A 16,943-nucleotide genomic window follows, 5' to 3' on the forward strand; every position below is an offset into this window, starting at 1 on the left:
GTGTACATCACCCCTTACAGTCTATCTTGTAGTCCTCTAAACCCACGTGTGTACATCACCCCTTACAGTCTATCTTGTAGTCCTCTAAACCCACGTGTGTACATCACCCCTTACAGTCTATCTTGTAGTCCTCTAAACCCACGTGTGTACATCAGCCCTTACAGTCTATCTTGTAGTCCTCTAAACCCACGTGTGTACATCAGCCCTTACAGTCTATCTTGTAGTCCTCTAAACCCACGTGTGTACATCACCCCTTACAGTCTATCTTGTAGTCCTCTAAACCCACGTGTGTACATCACCCCTTACAGTCTATCTTGTAGTCCTCTAAACCCACGTGTGTACATCACCCCTTACAGTCTATCTTGTAGTCCTCTAAACCCACGTGTGTACATCAGCCCTTACAGTCTATCTTGTAGTCCTCTAAACCCACGTGTGTACATCAGCCCTTACAGTCTATCTTGTAGTCCTCTAAACCCACGTGTGTACATCAGCCCTTACAGTCTATCTTGTAGTCCTCTAAACCCACGTGTGTACATCACCCCTTACAGTCTATCTTGTAGTCCTCTAAACCCACGTGTGTACATCAGCCCTTACAGTCTATCTTGTAGTCCTCTAAACCCACGTGTGTACATCACCCCTTACAGTCTATCTTGTAGTCCTCTAAACCCACGTGTGTACATCACCCCTTACAGTCTATCTTGTAGTCCTCTAAACCCACGTGTGTACATCACCCCTTACAGTCTATCTTGTAGTCCTCTAAACCCACGTGTGTACATCACCCCTTACAGTCTATCTTGTAGTCCTCTAAACCCACGTGGGTACATCAGCCCTTACAGTCTATCTTGTAGTCCTCTAAACCCACGTGTGTACATCACCCCTTACAGTCTATCTTGTAGTCCTCTAAACCCACGTGTGTACATCAGCCCTTACAGTCTATCTTGTAGTCCTCTAAACCCACGTGTGTACATCACCCCTTACAGTCTATCTTGTAGTCCTCTAAACCCACGTGTGTACATCACCCCTTACAGTCTATCTTGTAGTCCTCTAAACCCACGCAGCAGAATAAATGTCCTTTCCTGTCATTACCTCGTAAAAGTAGATACGTTATGGCGCAGTCTAATTATTCAAAACGTGCTTTGGCAGCACCGAGGGCCACACACTGACTGACACATGTGGGGCCCGTGTCGCTAGTTTTCACCTTCAAAACCAGCACTGTACACAGACATGTTTTCAAAGAACTACAAAATGCCAAAGCCGAACTGAAATGCTAACTGTTAGCACCCTGGCCAGATAGCGCCAAGTAACAAAAAATATAAGCAAAATGTTTGAAAAAAATCCAACATGCTAACAGTACTATGTTTACAGTTTGCGTTCGCGAAATACCAAAATATGACACTGAGGTTTATACCTCCAAAATTAGCTAGCTTGCTAATGTTAGCATGCCAAATGTAGCAGAATACAGTGTATTACTCTGAGGTGTTTACCGAGAACAATTTGTTTAAAAATGCTAGCATGCTAATTTTAGTGTGCATCATTTACCAAAAACATTAATGAATTCTATGCCTACAAAATGGGCTAAAAAAAAAAAATAGCTAGCATTTGTTGCGTTTGGACCAGATGGTCCTCTGAGGGAATTTAAGTTTCTGGTCAATCCCAAGTTCTTTTGATGACACCTAAACTGGTTTTAAATGATAACCCTGAACAGAATCGCTATTTTGCAATTTATTCCAAAGCTTTGGAGAGACCAACCTAAAAAACACATTCAATTCGCATCGCCTAGTTGATGTGAAAACACTACGGAAGTCTTGTCTTTTTCATTACGCCACTAGCCCCCGCCCTTCAGAGCCAATACACATGCCTATTGTCCTCCTTAGCTGGGCACAGGATGAGATAAGAAGAAGGAGTATTGCTACTCCTTACATTCCTACAGCTTCAAGGTTAACACATACAGTTTACTAGCGGACAACCAAAAAGAGACCAAATGGAAAAACACCAGCTGTTTTCAAATATGACTATGGAAAAAGAAATAACTCTTGAATATAGATATATGTAGATATCTATCTCCGTCACATTCTAGCATTTGGCATTAGTGCGATACCAACATACATGACACTGAAGTTTATGTAGACCTGGTAAATGATATATAAAAGCTAGTATGCTGATGTTAGCGTGCTAAATGTAGCATGTGTCATGTAGCAAAATACGGTATAATACTCTTGAGGTGTGTGCCTGGGGAAAAGGCTGTTTAAAATGCTAGCATGCTAATGTTAGCATGCTTCCATTACCAAAATATGACTGTGTTGTATACCTACAACAAAGCTAGCATGCTAACAGGTATCATTTGTCAAGTATCAACAAATTTGAGAAAGAGGTGCATAAATGTACCTGCAGATTAGCAAAAAAGCTAACATGCCAATATTAAAATGCCAGCAATTGAAAACTAAAAATCCAAAAGTGAGATGAGGTCCAGACTTGGTAGCCGGGTGGCTGATACGGGAGAACTGTGGCTGGACTTGTAGCCGGGTGGCTGATACGGGAGAACTGTGGCTTGACTTGTAGCCGGGTGGCTGATACGGGAGAACTGTGGTTTGTGTTTTTGTTGAGCTGTCCTGTGCTTCCCGGGTGTTGTTGACAGATGCCCGAGAGTGTGTGCTGTGCAGCGGGGACCACTGGTCCAACGACGCTCATGATGCCTGCGTGCCAAAGATCATCGAGTTCCTGGCCTTTGGAGAACCTTTGGGCATCACCCTCAGTGTCATCTCTGCATGTGGAGCGCTCCTCACCGTTCTTGTTGGGGTTAGAATCCTGCATCTCTTCATTCCAGACCACATTCTTCTTCTCATGTACTCTGTGCTGTGTGACTACTTTATATACAATGTACACTGTACTACTTTATATACAATGTACACTCTACTACTTTATATACAATGTACACTCTACTACTTTATATACAATGTACACTCTACTACTTTATATACAATGTACACTCTACTACTTTATATACTATGTACACTCTACTACTTTATATACAATGTACACTCTACTACTTTATATACAATGTACACTCTACTACTTTACATACAATGTACACTGTACTACTTTACATACAATGTACACTCTACTACTTTATATACAATGTACACTCTACTACTTTATATACAATGTACACTGTACTACTTTATATACAATGTACACTCTACTACTTTATATACAATGTGCACTGTACTACTTTATATACAATGTGCACTCTACTACTTTATATACAATGTGCACTCTACTACTTTATATACAATGTACACTCTACTACTTTATATACAATGTACACTGTACTACTTTATATACAATGTACACTCTACTACTTTATATACAATGTACACTCTACTACTTTATATACAATGTACACTGTACTACTTTATATACAATGTACACTCTACTACTTTATACACAATGTACACTGTACTGCTTTATACACAATGTACACTCTACTACTTTATACACAATGTACACTCTACTACTTTATATACAATGTACACTGTACTACTTTATATACAATGTACACTGTACTACTTTATATACAATGTACACTCTACTACTTTATATACAATGTACACTGTACTACTTTATATACAATGTACACTCTACTACTTTATATACAATGTACACTCTACTACTTTATATATTCAATGTACACTGTATTACTTTATATACAATGTACACTGTACTACTTTATACACAATGTACACTCTACTACTTTATATACAATGTACACTCTACTACTTTATACACAATGTACACTCTACTACTTTATATACAATGTACACTGTACTACTTTATATACAATGTACACGCTACTACTTTATATACAATGTACACTCTACTACTTTATATACAATGTACACTGTACTACTTTATATACAATGTACACTCTACTACTTTATATACAATGTACACTCTACTACTTTATATACAATGTACACTGTACTACTTTATATACAATGTACACTCTACTACTTTATATACAATGTACACTCTACTACTTTATATACAATGTACACTCTACTACTTTATATACAATGTACACTGTACTACTTTATATACAATGTACACTCTACTACTTTATATACAATGTACACTCTACTACTTTATATACAATGTACACTCTACTACTTTATATACAATGTACACTCTACTACTTTATATACAATGTACACTGTATTACTTTATATACAATGTACACTGTACTACTTTATACACAATGTACACTCTACTACTTTATACACAATGTACACTCTACTACTTTATACACAATGTACACTGTACTACTTTATATACAATGTACACGCTACTACTTTATATACAATGTACACTCTACTACTTTATATACAATGTACACTGTACTACTTTATATACAATGTACACTCTACTACTTTATATACAATGTACACTCTACTACTTTATATACAATGTACACTCTACTACTTTATATACAATGTACACTGTACTACTTTATATACAATGTACACTCTACTACTTTATATACAATGTGCACTGTACTACTTTATATACAATGTACACTGTACTACTTTATATACAATGTACACTCTACTACTTTATATACAATGTACACTCTACTACTTTATACACAATGTACACTGTACTACTTTATACACAATGTACACTGTACTGCTTTATACACAATGTACACTCTACTACTTTATACACAATGTACACTCTACTACTTTATATACAATGTACACTCTACTACTTTATATACAATGTACACTCTACTACGTTATATACAATGTACACTCTACTACGTTATATACAATGTACACTGTACTACTTTATATACAATGTACACTCTACTACTTTATATACAATGTACACTGTACTACTTTATATACAATGTACACTGTACTACTTTATATACAATGTACACTCTACTACTTTATATACAATGTGCACTGTACTACTTTATATACAATGTACACTGTACTACTTTATATACAATGTACACTCTACTACTTTATACACAATGTACACTGTACTACTTTATACACAATGTACACTGTACTGCTTTATACACAATGTACACTCTACTGCTTTATATACAATGTACACTCTACTACTTTATATACAATGTACACTCTACTACGTTATATACAATGTACACTGTACTACTTTATATACAATGTACACTCTACTACTTTATATACAATGTACACTGTACTACTTTATATACAATGTACACTCTACTACTTTATATACAATGTGCACTGTACTACTTTATATACAATGTACACTGTACTACTTTATATACAATGTACACTCTACTACTTTATATACAATGTACACTCTACTACTTTATACACAATGTACACTGTACTACTTTATACACAATGTACACTGTACTGCTTTATACACAATGTACACTCTACTACTTTATACACAATGTACACTCTACTACTTTATATACAATGTACACTGTACTACTTTATATACAATGTACACTCTACTACTTTATATACAATGTGCACTGTACTACTTTATATACAATGTACACTGTACTACTTTATATACAATGTACACTCTACTACTTTATATACAATGTACACTCTACTACTTTATACACAATGTACACTGTACTACTTTATATACAATGTACACTGTACTACTTTATATACAATGTACACTCTACTACTTTATATACAATGTACACTCTACTACTTTATACACAATGTACACTGTACTACTTTATATACAATGTTGGTACAGTCAATGTACAGTGTTAGTACTACATCTACAATGGTATTACAGTCAGTGTACACTTTTAGTGAAGTCTTTGTACAAACTTTGAAAAAAATCTCAGAAACAATAATAGAAACATACAATCATAGAAACACTCATAAAAATAATCAGAAAAACAATTCCAAAAAACAATCATAGAAACAATCACAGAAATCATAGAAACAATCACAGAAAATAATCATAGAAAACAAGCATAGAAACAATCATAGAAAATAATCATATAAACAATCACAGGAAAAATCACATAAAATAATCACAGAAAACAATCATAGAATCAATAATAGAAAAAAATCACAGAAAAAAATAAACAGTCATTGAAACATCATAGAAAAAAATCATAGAAACAATCATAGAACAAAAGTCATAGAAACAATAATAGAAACAAACAAACAAACAATCATAAAAACAATCACAGAAACAATCATACAAAAAAATAATATAACAAATCATATAAAACAATCATAGAAAACAATCATGGAAACAATCACAGAAAATAATTATACAAAACAATCATTGAAACAATCACATAAAATAATCACAGAAACAATCATAGAAAACCATCATTGAAACATCATAACAAAAAATATAATAGAAACAATCATAGAACAGTAATCATACAAACTGTAGAAACAAACAAATCATAGAAAATAATCATGGAAACAATCATAGAAAACAATAATATAACAAATCATAAAACAATCATAGAAACAATCACAGAAACGATCACATAAAATAATCACAGAAAACAATCATAGAAACAGTTATGGAAACAATCATAGAAAATAATCATAGAAACAATCGTAGAAACATTCATAGAAAATAATCATAGAACAATCAGAAATAATCAGGGAAACAATCCTAGAAATCAATCACAGAAAATAACCATAGAAACAATAGAAATAATCATGGAACGAAAGAGTGTAAAGGTGTGTTGCTGGTTGTAAGTGGTGTTGGTGGTCCAGGTGAACACACCTGTGGTTTGTAAAGGTGTGTTGCTGGTTGTAAGTGGTGTTGGTGGTCCAGGTGAACACACCTGTGGTTTGTAAAGGTGTGTTGCTGGTTGTAAGTGGTGTTGGTGGTCCAGGTGAACACACCTGTGGTTTGTAAAGGTGTGTTGCTGGTTGTAAGTGGTGTTGGTGGTCCAGGTGAACACACCTGTGGTTTGTAAAGGTGTGTTGCTGGTTGTAAGTGGTGTTGGTGGTCCAGGTGAACACACCTGTGGTTTGTAAAGGTGTGTTGCTGGTTGTAAGTGGTGTTGGTGGTCCAGGTGAACACACCTGTGCTTTGTAAAGGTGTGTTGCTGGTTGTAAGTGGTGTTGGTGGTCCAGGTGAACACACCTGTGCTTTGTAAAGGTGTGTTGCTGGTTGTAAGTGGTGTTGGTGGTCCAGGTGAACACACCTGTGCTTTGTAAAGGTGTGTTGCTGGTTGTAAGTGGTGTTGGTGGTCCAGGTGAACACACCTGTGCTTTGTAAAGGTGTGTTGCTGGTTGCAGGTGGTGTTGGCGGTCCAGGTGAACACACCTGTGGTTTGTAAAGGTGTGTTGCTGGTTGTAAGTGGTGTTGGTGGTCCAGGTGAACACACCTGTGGTTTGTAAAGGTGTGTTGCTGGTTGTAAGTGGTGTTGGTGGTCCAGGTGAACACACCTGTGGTTTGTAAAGGTGTGTTGCTGGTTGTAAGTGGTGTTGGTGGTCCAGGTGAACACACCTGTGGTTTGTAAAGGTGTGTTGCTGGTTGTAGGTGGTGTTGGTGGTCCAGGTGAACACACCTGTGGTTTGTAAAGGTGTGTTGCTGGTTGTAGGTGGTGTTGGTGGTCCAGGTGAACACACCTGTGGTTTGTAAAGGTGTGTTGCTGGTTGCAGGTGGTGTTGGCGGTCCAGGTGAACACACCTGTGGTTTGTAAAGGTGTGTTGCTGGTTGTAAGTGGTGTTGGCGGTCCAGGTGAACACACCTGTGGTTTGTAAAGGTGTGTTGCTGGTTGTAAGTGGTGTTGGCGGTCCAGGTGAACACACCTGTGGTTTGTAAAGGTGTGTTGCTGGTTGTAAGTGGTGTTGGTGGTCCAGGTGAACACACCTGTGGTTTGTAAAGGTGTGTTGCTGGTTGTAAGTGGTGTTGGTGGTCCAGGTGAACACACCTGTGGTTTGTAAAGGTGAGTTGCTGGTTGTAAGTGGTGTTGGTGGTCCAGGTGAACACACCTGTGGTTTGTAAAGGTGTGTTGCTGGTTGTAGGTGGTGTTGTTGGTCCAGGTGAACACACCTGTGGTTTGTAAAGGTGTGTTGCTGGTTGCAGGTGGTGTTGGCGGTCCAGGTGAACACACCTGTGGTTTGTAAAGGTGTGTTGCTGGTTGTAAGTGGTGTTGGCGGTCCAGGTGAACACACCTGTGGTTTGTAAAGGTGTGTTGCTGGTTGTAAGTGGTGTTGGTGGTCCAGGTGAACACACCTGTGGTTTGTAAAGGTGTGTTGCTGGTTGCAGGTGGTGTTGGCGGTCCAGGTGAACACACCTGTGGTTTGTAAAGGTGTGTTGCTGGTTGCAGGTGGTGTTGGCGTTCCAGGTGAACACACCTGTGGTTTGTAAAGGTGTGTTGCTGGTTGTAAGTGGTGTTGGTGGTCCAGGTGAACACACCTGTGGTTTGTAAAGGTGTGTTGCTGGTTGTAAGTGGTGTTGGTGGTCCAGGTGAACACACCTGTGGTTTGTAAAGGTGTGTTGCTGGTTGTAAGTGGTGTTGGTGGTTCAGGTGAACACACCTGTGGTTTGTAAAGGTGTGTTGCAGGTTGTAAGTGGTGTTGGTGGTCCAGGTGAACACACCTGTGGTATGTAAAGGTGTGTTGCTGGTTGTAAGTGGTGTTGGTGGTCCAGGTGAACACACCTGTGGTTTGTAAAGGTGTGTTGCTGGTTGTAAGTGGTGTTGGTGGTTCAGGTGAACACACCTGTGGTTTGTAAAGGTGTGTTGCAGGTTGTAAGTGGTGTTGGTGGTCCAGGTGAACACACCTGTGCTTTGTAAAGGTGTGTTGCTGGTTGTAAGTGGTGTTGGTGGTCCAGGTGAACACACCTGTGGTTTGTAAAGGTGTGTTGCTGGTTGTAAGTGGTGTTTGTGGTCCAGGTGAACACACTTGTGGTTTGTAAAGGTGTGTTGCTGGTTGTAGGTGGTGTTGGTGGTCCAGGTGAAAACACCTGTGGTTTGTAAAGGTGTGTTGCTGGTTCTAAGTGGTGTTGGTGGTCCAGGTGAACACACCTGTGCTTTGTAAAGGTGTGTTGCTGGTTGCAGGTGGTGTTGGCGGTCCAGGTGAACACACCTGTGGTTTGTAAAGGTGTGTTGCTGGTTGCAGGTGGTGTTGGCGGTCCAGGTGAACACACCTGTGGTTTGTAAAGGTGGTGTTGCTGGTTGCAGGTGGTGTTGGCGGTCCAGGTGAACACACCTTTGGTGAAGGCCAACGATGCAGTTTTGAGCTTCCTGCTGCTCCTCTCCCTGGTGGTGACCTTCTTGTGTTCCTTGGTCTTCCTGGGAGAACCTCAGCCGTGGACCTGCATGAGCAGACAGGTGTGTCTGGCTCTGGGCTTCGCTTTATGTCTCTCCTGCCTCATGGGTAAGACCACACCCCCTCCTCCGCCGCTGCTGGAGACCACCCCTACCTGACAGTCCTGCCCTTCTACCCATAGGCAAGGCAGCAGTGCTGATGCTGAGAGCTCAGGCTCTGAAAGCTGCACGAGCCAGACACAAAGCGGCTGCTAAAGGTGCTAAAGGTGCTCAAGGTGCTAAAGGTGCTAAAGGTGCATGTGAAGCAGCAGCCAATAGCTGCAGTCCTGACGTCATCATGAACAGCAGCAACTTCCATGATGCAATAGCTGCTGCCACCCAGCCTGACATTCTCACCTGCGGCCACCAGAGGGCAGTAGTCGTCATGGCAACCCTCATTCAGGTAAACAGACAATTCTTTTTTCCTCGTTTTCTTTTTTATATGCAGTACTACTGACACTTGTACTACTGACACTTTACTTGTACTACTGACACTTTACTTGTATTACTGACACTTGTACTACTGACACTTTACTTGTACTACTGACACTTTACTTTTAATACTGACACTTGTACTACTGACACTTTACTTGTACTACTGACACTTTACTTGTACTACTGACACTTTACTTGTACTACTGACACTTTACTTTTACTACTGACACTTTACTTTTACTACTGACACTTGTACTACTGACACTTTACTTGTACTAATGACACTTGTACTACTGACACTTTACTTGTACTAATGACACTTGTACTACTGACACTTTACTTGTACTAATGACACTTGTACTACTGACACTTTACTTGTACTACTGACACTTTACTTTTACTACTGACACTTTACTTTTACTACTGACACTTTACTTGTACTACTGACACTTTACTTTTACTACTGACACTTGTACTACTGACACTTGTACTAATGACACTTGTACTACTGACACTTTACTTGTACTACTGACACTTTACTTTTAATACTGACACTTGTACTACTGACACTTTACTTGTACTACTGACACTTTACTTGTACTACTGACACTTTACTTTTACTACTGACACTTTACTTGTACTACTGACACTTTACTTTTACTACTGACACTTTACTTTTACTACTGACACTTGTACTACTGACACTTTACTTGTACTAATGACACTTGTACTACTGACACTTTACTTGTACTAATGACACTTGTACTACTGACACTTTACTTGTACTACTGACACTTTACTTGTACTACTGACACTTTACTTGTACTACTGACACTTTACTTGTACTACTGACACTTTACTTGTACTACTGACACTTTACTTTTACTACTGACACTTGTACTACTGACACTTTACTTGTACTAATGACACTTGTACTACTGACACTTTACTTGTACTAATGACACTTGTACTACTGACACTTTACTTGTACTAATGACACTTGTACTACTGACACTTTACTTGTACTACTGACACTTTACTTTTACTACTGACACTTTACTTTTACTACTGACACTTTACTTGTACTACTGACACTTTACTTTTACTACTGACACTTGTACTACTGACACTTGTACTAATGACACTTGTACTACTGACACTTTACTTGTACTACTGACACTTTACTTGTACTACTGACACTTTACTTGTACTACTGACACTTTACTTGTACTACTGACACTTTACTTTTACTACTGACACTTTACTTGTACTACTGACACTTTACTTTTACTACTGACACTTGTACTACTGACACTTTACTTGTACTACTGACACTTTACTTTTACTACTGACACTTTACTTGTACTACTGACACTTTACTTTTACTACTGACACTTGTACTACTGACACTTTACTTGTACTAATGACACTTGTACTACTGACACTTTACTTGTACTACTGACACTTTACTTTTACTACTGACACTTTACTTGTACTACTGACACTTTACTTTTACTACTGACACTTGTACTACTGACACTTGTACTAATGACACTTGTACTACTGACACTTTACTTTTACTACTGACACTTTACTTGTACTACTGACGCTTTACTTGTACTACTGACACTTTACTTGTACTACTGACACTTTACTTGTACTAATGACACTTGTACTACTGACACTTTACTTTTACTACTGACACTTGTACTACTGACACTTGTACTAATGACACTTTACTTGTACTACTGACACTTTACTTTTACTACTGACACTTTACTTGTACTACTGACACTTTACTTTTACTACTGACACTTGTACTACTGACACTTTACTTGTACTAATGACACTTGTACTACTGACACTTTACTTGTACTAATGACACTTGTACTACTGACACTTTACTTGTACTACTGACACTTTACTTGTACTACTGACACTTTACTTGTACTACTGACACTTTACTTGTACTACTGACACTTTACTTTTACTACTGACACTTTACTTTTACTACTGACACTTTACTTGTACTACTGACACTTTACTTTTACTACTGATACTTGTACTACTGACACTTTACTTGTACTAATGACACTTGTACTACTGACGCTTTACTTGTACTACTGACGCTTTACTTGTACTACTGACACTTTACTTTTACTACTGACACTTTACTTGTACTACTGACACTTTACTTTTACTACTGACACTTGTACTACTGACACTTTACTTGTACTAATGACACTTGTACTACTGACACTTTACTTGTACTAATGACACTTGTACTACTGACACTTTACTTTTACTACTGACACTTTACTTTTACTACTGACACTTGTACTACTGACACTTTACTTGTACTAATGACACTTGTACTACTGACGTTTTTACTTTTACTACTGACACTTGTACTACTGACACTTTACTTTTACTACTGACACTTGTACTACTGACACTTTACTTGTACTAATGACACTTGTACTACTGACACTTTACTTGTACTACTGACACTTGTACTACTGACACTTGTACTACTGACACTTTACTTGTACTACTGACACTTGTACTACTGACACTTTACTTGTACTACTGACACTTTACTTGTACTACTGACACTTTACTTGTACTACTGACACTTTACTTTTACTACTGACACTTTACTTGTACTACTGACACTTTACTTGTACTACTGACACTTTACTTGTACTACTGACACTTTACTTTTACTACTGACACTTGTACTACTGACACTTTACTTTTACTACTGACACTTGTACTACTGACACTTTACTTGTACTACTGACACTTGTACTACTGACACTTTACTTGTACTACTGACACTTGTACTACTGACACTTTACTTGTACTACTGACACTTGTACTACTGACACTTTACTTGTACTACTGACACTTGTACTACTGACACTTTACTTGTACTACTGACACTTGTACTACTGACACTTTACTTGTACTACTGACACTTTACTTGTACTACTGACACTTTACTTGTACTACTGACACTTTACTTGTACTACTGACACTTTACTTTTACTACTGACACTTTACTTGTACTACTGACACTTTACTTGTACTACTGACACTTTACTTTTACTACTGACACTTTACTTGTACTACTGACACTTTACTTGTACTACTGACACTTTACTTGTACTACTGACACTTTACTTTTACTACTGACACTTTACTTGTACTACTGACACTTTACTTGTACTACTGACACTTTACTTGTACTACTGACACTTTACTTTTACTACTGACACTTTACTTGTACTACTGACACTTTACTTTTACTACTGACACTTTACTTGTACTACTGACACCGCACCACTGTGCTGGGATAGGCTCCAGCATCACTGTGCTGGGATAGGCTCCAGCATCACTGTGCTGGGATAGGCTCCAGCACCACTGTGCTGGGATAGGCTCCAGCTCCCTGCTGATGCCGCAGGTGTAGTAAGTGAAGTGATGATGGTGATGGGTGTGGCTTAGGGCGTGGCTTGCACGGCGTGGCTGCTGCTGCTGCCTCCTCACCCGGTGAAGAACACGTCGGTTCAGAACATCAAGATCATTCTGGAATGCCAGGAAGGCTCGGTGGTCTTCATCTGCTGCATCTTCGCCTACGACATCGTGCTGGCTCTGCTGGCCTTCGTCTTGGCGTTCCTGGCCCGCAAACTGGAGGACCACTTCAGGTAGGAGGCGGGGTTAAAAGTGGGCGGGGACGGCGGCCCACCTTGACCTTCCTGTCTCGCAGCGAGGCCAAGAGCATCACCTTCGGCCTGCTGGTCTTCTTCATCGTGTGGATCTCCTTCGTGCCGGCCTACCTCAGCACCAGAGGCAAGTTCATGGTCGCCGTGCAGATCTTCGCCATCCTGGCCTCCAGCTTCGGGATCCTGGCCTGCATCTTCCTGCCCAAGTGCTACGTTCTCCTGATCAAGCCTGAAGGCAACACGGAGGGGATGATGAGACCTCACGCCAAAACACCAGATGGAACTTCTACTGGGACCTCAGCCTCCCTCGCCACCGCCGCCACCGAGGTCAACGCCAGCATCGCCTCCACCGCCATCGATGACTGACAGCTACACTTTCTTCTGTTACGCCACCTTTTATATACGATCGGTTAGATTAGCTCATTGATTACATGTTAAATATAGTTTATATTAGCTCATGACTTATTGATTACATGTTTAATATTAGCTAATCATTATTGATTACAAGTTTAAACATTTGTTTTTTGGCTTTCTGACATACTGTGTACGATCCAGGAATACAATTAAACACACGTCAAATCTTCTTTTTTCTCCCCCAAATAAGTGACACACACACACACACACACACACACATGCATATATATATATATATATATCTATATGTATATACAAACCCCGTTTCCATATGAGTTGGGAAATGGTGTTAGATGTAAATATAAACAGAATACAATGATTTGCAAATCCTTTTCAGGCCATATTCAGTTGAATATGCTACAAAGACAACATATTTCATGTTCAAACTCATAAACTTTATTTTATTTTGCAAATAATAATTAACTTAGAACTTCATGGCTGCAACACGTGCCAAAGTAGTTGGGAAAGGGCATGTTCACCACTGTGTTACATCACCTTTTCTTTTAACAACACTCAATAAAGGTTTGGGAACTGAGGAAACTAATTGTTGAAGTTTTGAAAGTGGAATTCTTTCCCATTCTTGTTTTATGTAGAGCTTCAGTCCTTCAACAGTCCGGGGTCTCCGCTGTCCTATTTTACGCTTCACACATTTTCCATGGGAGACAGGTCTGGACTGCAGGCGGGCCAGGAAAGTACCCGCACTCTTTTACTACAAAGCCATGCTGTTGTAACACTTGTCTTGCTGAAATAAGCAGGGGCGTCCATGATAACGTTGCTTGGATGACAACATATGTTGTTCCAAAACCTGTATGGACCATTCAGCATTAATGGTGCCTTCACAGATGTGTAAGTTACCCATGCCTTGGGCACTAACACACCCCCATACCATCACACATGTGTAAGTTACCCATGCCTTGGCCACTAATACACCCCCATACCATCACACATGCTGGCTTTTACACTTTGCGCCTATAACAATCCGAATGGTTATTTTCCTCTTTGTTCTGGAGGACACCACGTCCTCTGTTTCCAAATATAATTTGAAACGTGGACTCGTCAGACCACAGAACACTTTTCTAATTTGCATCAGTCCATCTTAGATGATCTCGGGCCCAGAGAAGCCGGTAGCGTTTCAGGATATTGTCAACAAATGGGTTTTGCTTTGCATAGTAGAGTTTTAACTTGCACTTACAGATGTAGCGACCAACTGTAGTTACTGACAGTGGTTTTATAAAGTGTTCCTGAGCCAATGTGGTGATATCCTATACACCCTGATGTCGGTTTTTGATGCAGTACCGCCTGAGGGATCAAAAGTCCGTATTATCATGGCTTACGTGCAGTGATTTCTCCAGATTCTCTGAACCTTTTGATGATTTTACGGACCGTAGATGGTAAAATCCCTAAATTCCTTGCAATAGCTGGTTGAGAAATGTTGTTCTAAAACTCTTCGACAATTTGCTTACAAAGTGGTGACCCTCACCCCATCCTTGTTTGTGAATGACTTAGCATTTCATGGAAGCTGCTTTTATAGCCAATCATGGCACCCACCTGTTCCCAATTAGCCTGCACACCTGTGGGATGTTCCAAATAAGTGTTTGATGAGCATTCCTCAACTTTATCAGTATTTATTGCCACCTTTCCCAACTTCTTTGGCACGTGTTGCTGGCATCAAATTCTAAAGTTAATGATTCTTTGCAAACAAAAAAATGTTTATGAGTTTGAACATCAAATATGTTGTCTTTGTAGCATATTCAACTGAATATGGCTTGAAAAGGATTTGCAAATCATTGTATTCTGTTTATATTTACATCTAACACCATTTCCCTATATATATATATATATATATATATATATATATATATATACACAAATAAATACACAACCGACCTTGGATAAGTGGGAGAAGATGGATGGAAGCCAAGGATTCCCTGCCAATTTTGACACTTGATGGGTGGGATGACAACTATGGGTCCTGGAGTGCACCAAACATTGCCCATAATTAGAGGAATAATAATAATTAAAGCTGCAAGCACAGATGGAAGGGACTGCTTTGGCTGCTGCCCCCGCGACCCAAGCCCGGATAAGCGCTAGCTAGCCAGCAGCCATCTTAACAAATATTTCACACGAGGGCGAAGCACAATTAATGTTAATATTATTCAAATATTGTGTGACTGGTGTGTTTATGCCATTTATAAAATGACATACTGGGAGCGGTAGGACAAAAAAACTAAAAAAAACGTGCATCTCTCTGTGTGAGCGCACGGACGCCATCTTAGAAATGTTTTTCAGCACAGTGATTCTTAGAAGGCTGATAAAATCAAAAATGGACCATTCATTGTCTTTACCGTAGCATAAAAAGTGCAGATGGCCTTAAAAGGCCACAACAGTCAGGCACCATATGTAAGTACCCAAAATAAAGAATGTCGGACGGTTGTTTTTAGGATATGCAGGCAAAGCACAACTTTAAAACATAGCGGCTTAGCTACGGCACCTGGCAGCCATCTTGGTATAGACCATCACAGCCCCTCCCCCACCAATGTTGGTGCGTGCGCAACAGCAGCAGACGGTAGGGGAAAAAACGGGGAAAAAAAACGTCTCCCTCACAGTGGCCATCTTTGAAATGGTTTTCAGCGCAACGGTTCTTTAAAGGCTGATAAAATCAAAACCGTAGCAGTAATTAAAACTATTTCTTCAACTTTTAATCAGAAGGGTTCAATCTCTCTTCTCCTGCTTATTTGAAGCCGAAACGACAAACGGCCCCAGAGGAGATAATGTTAGAAAAAAAGCAACATTTTTGTATTGAAGGGGGGATTGCAAACTTCCTGTTGATTTTAGCTGGGAGTATGAAATATAGGTCTAACTGAGACCTACCTAGTGGTTTTTGTTTCATGTTTCTACAATGTTTCTACTGGAAATTAGAGACAGTTTTAAGTTTTGGGGTTTGTTTTTTTTGATTAGATCGCAATTTTCGCCAGTCCTGATGTGTGTGTCAAATTTGGTGAGTTTTGAAGCATGTTAAGGCGGTCAAATTACAGCTGGTAGCACCGGTG

General features: G+C 39.3%; 1 protein-coding gene across 1 annotated transcript in view; it reads left to right on the forward strand.

The window, feature by feature from the left end:
* The window catches only part of LOC133564813 (vomeronasal type-2 receptor 1), a 30,981-nt gene extending 16,919 nt beyond the window's left edge, over positions 1 to 14,062 (forward strand). The window contains exons 10-14 of the mRNA XM_061919319.1: positions 2,636 to 2,796; positions 9,194 to 9,389; positions 9,463 to 9,722; positions 13,262 to 13,461; positions 13,524 to 14,062. Coding sequence (XP_061775303.1) covers positions 2,636 to 2,796; positions 9,194 to 9,389; positions 9,463 to 9,722; positions 13,262 to 13,461; positions 13,524 to 13,845 — 1,139 coding nt within the window. The 3' untranslated portion in view covers positions 13,846 to 14,062. The remainder of the gene's footprint in view (positions 1 to 2,635; positions 2,797 to 9,193; positions 9,390 to 9,462; positions 9,723 to 13,261; positions 13,462 to 13,523) is intronic.
* Positions 14,063 to 16,943: the final 2,881 nt, after the last annotated feature.

The sequence above is a fragment of the Nerophis ophidion genome, linkage group LG13 (assembly GCF_033978795.1).
Source record: "Nerophis ophidion isolate RoL-2023_Sa linkage group LG13, RoL_Noph_v1.0, whole genome shotgun sequence".
In the NCBI taxonomy this organism is placed as follows: Eukaryota; Metazoa; Chordata; class Actinopteri; order Syngnathiformes; family Syngnathidae; genus Nerophis; species Nerophis ophidion.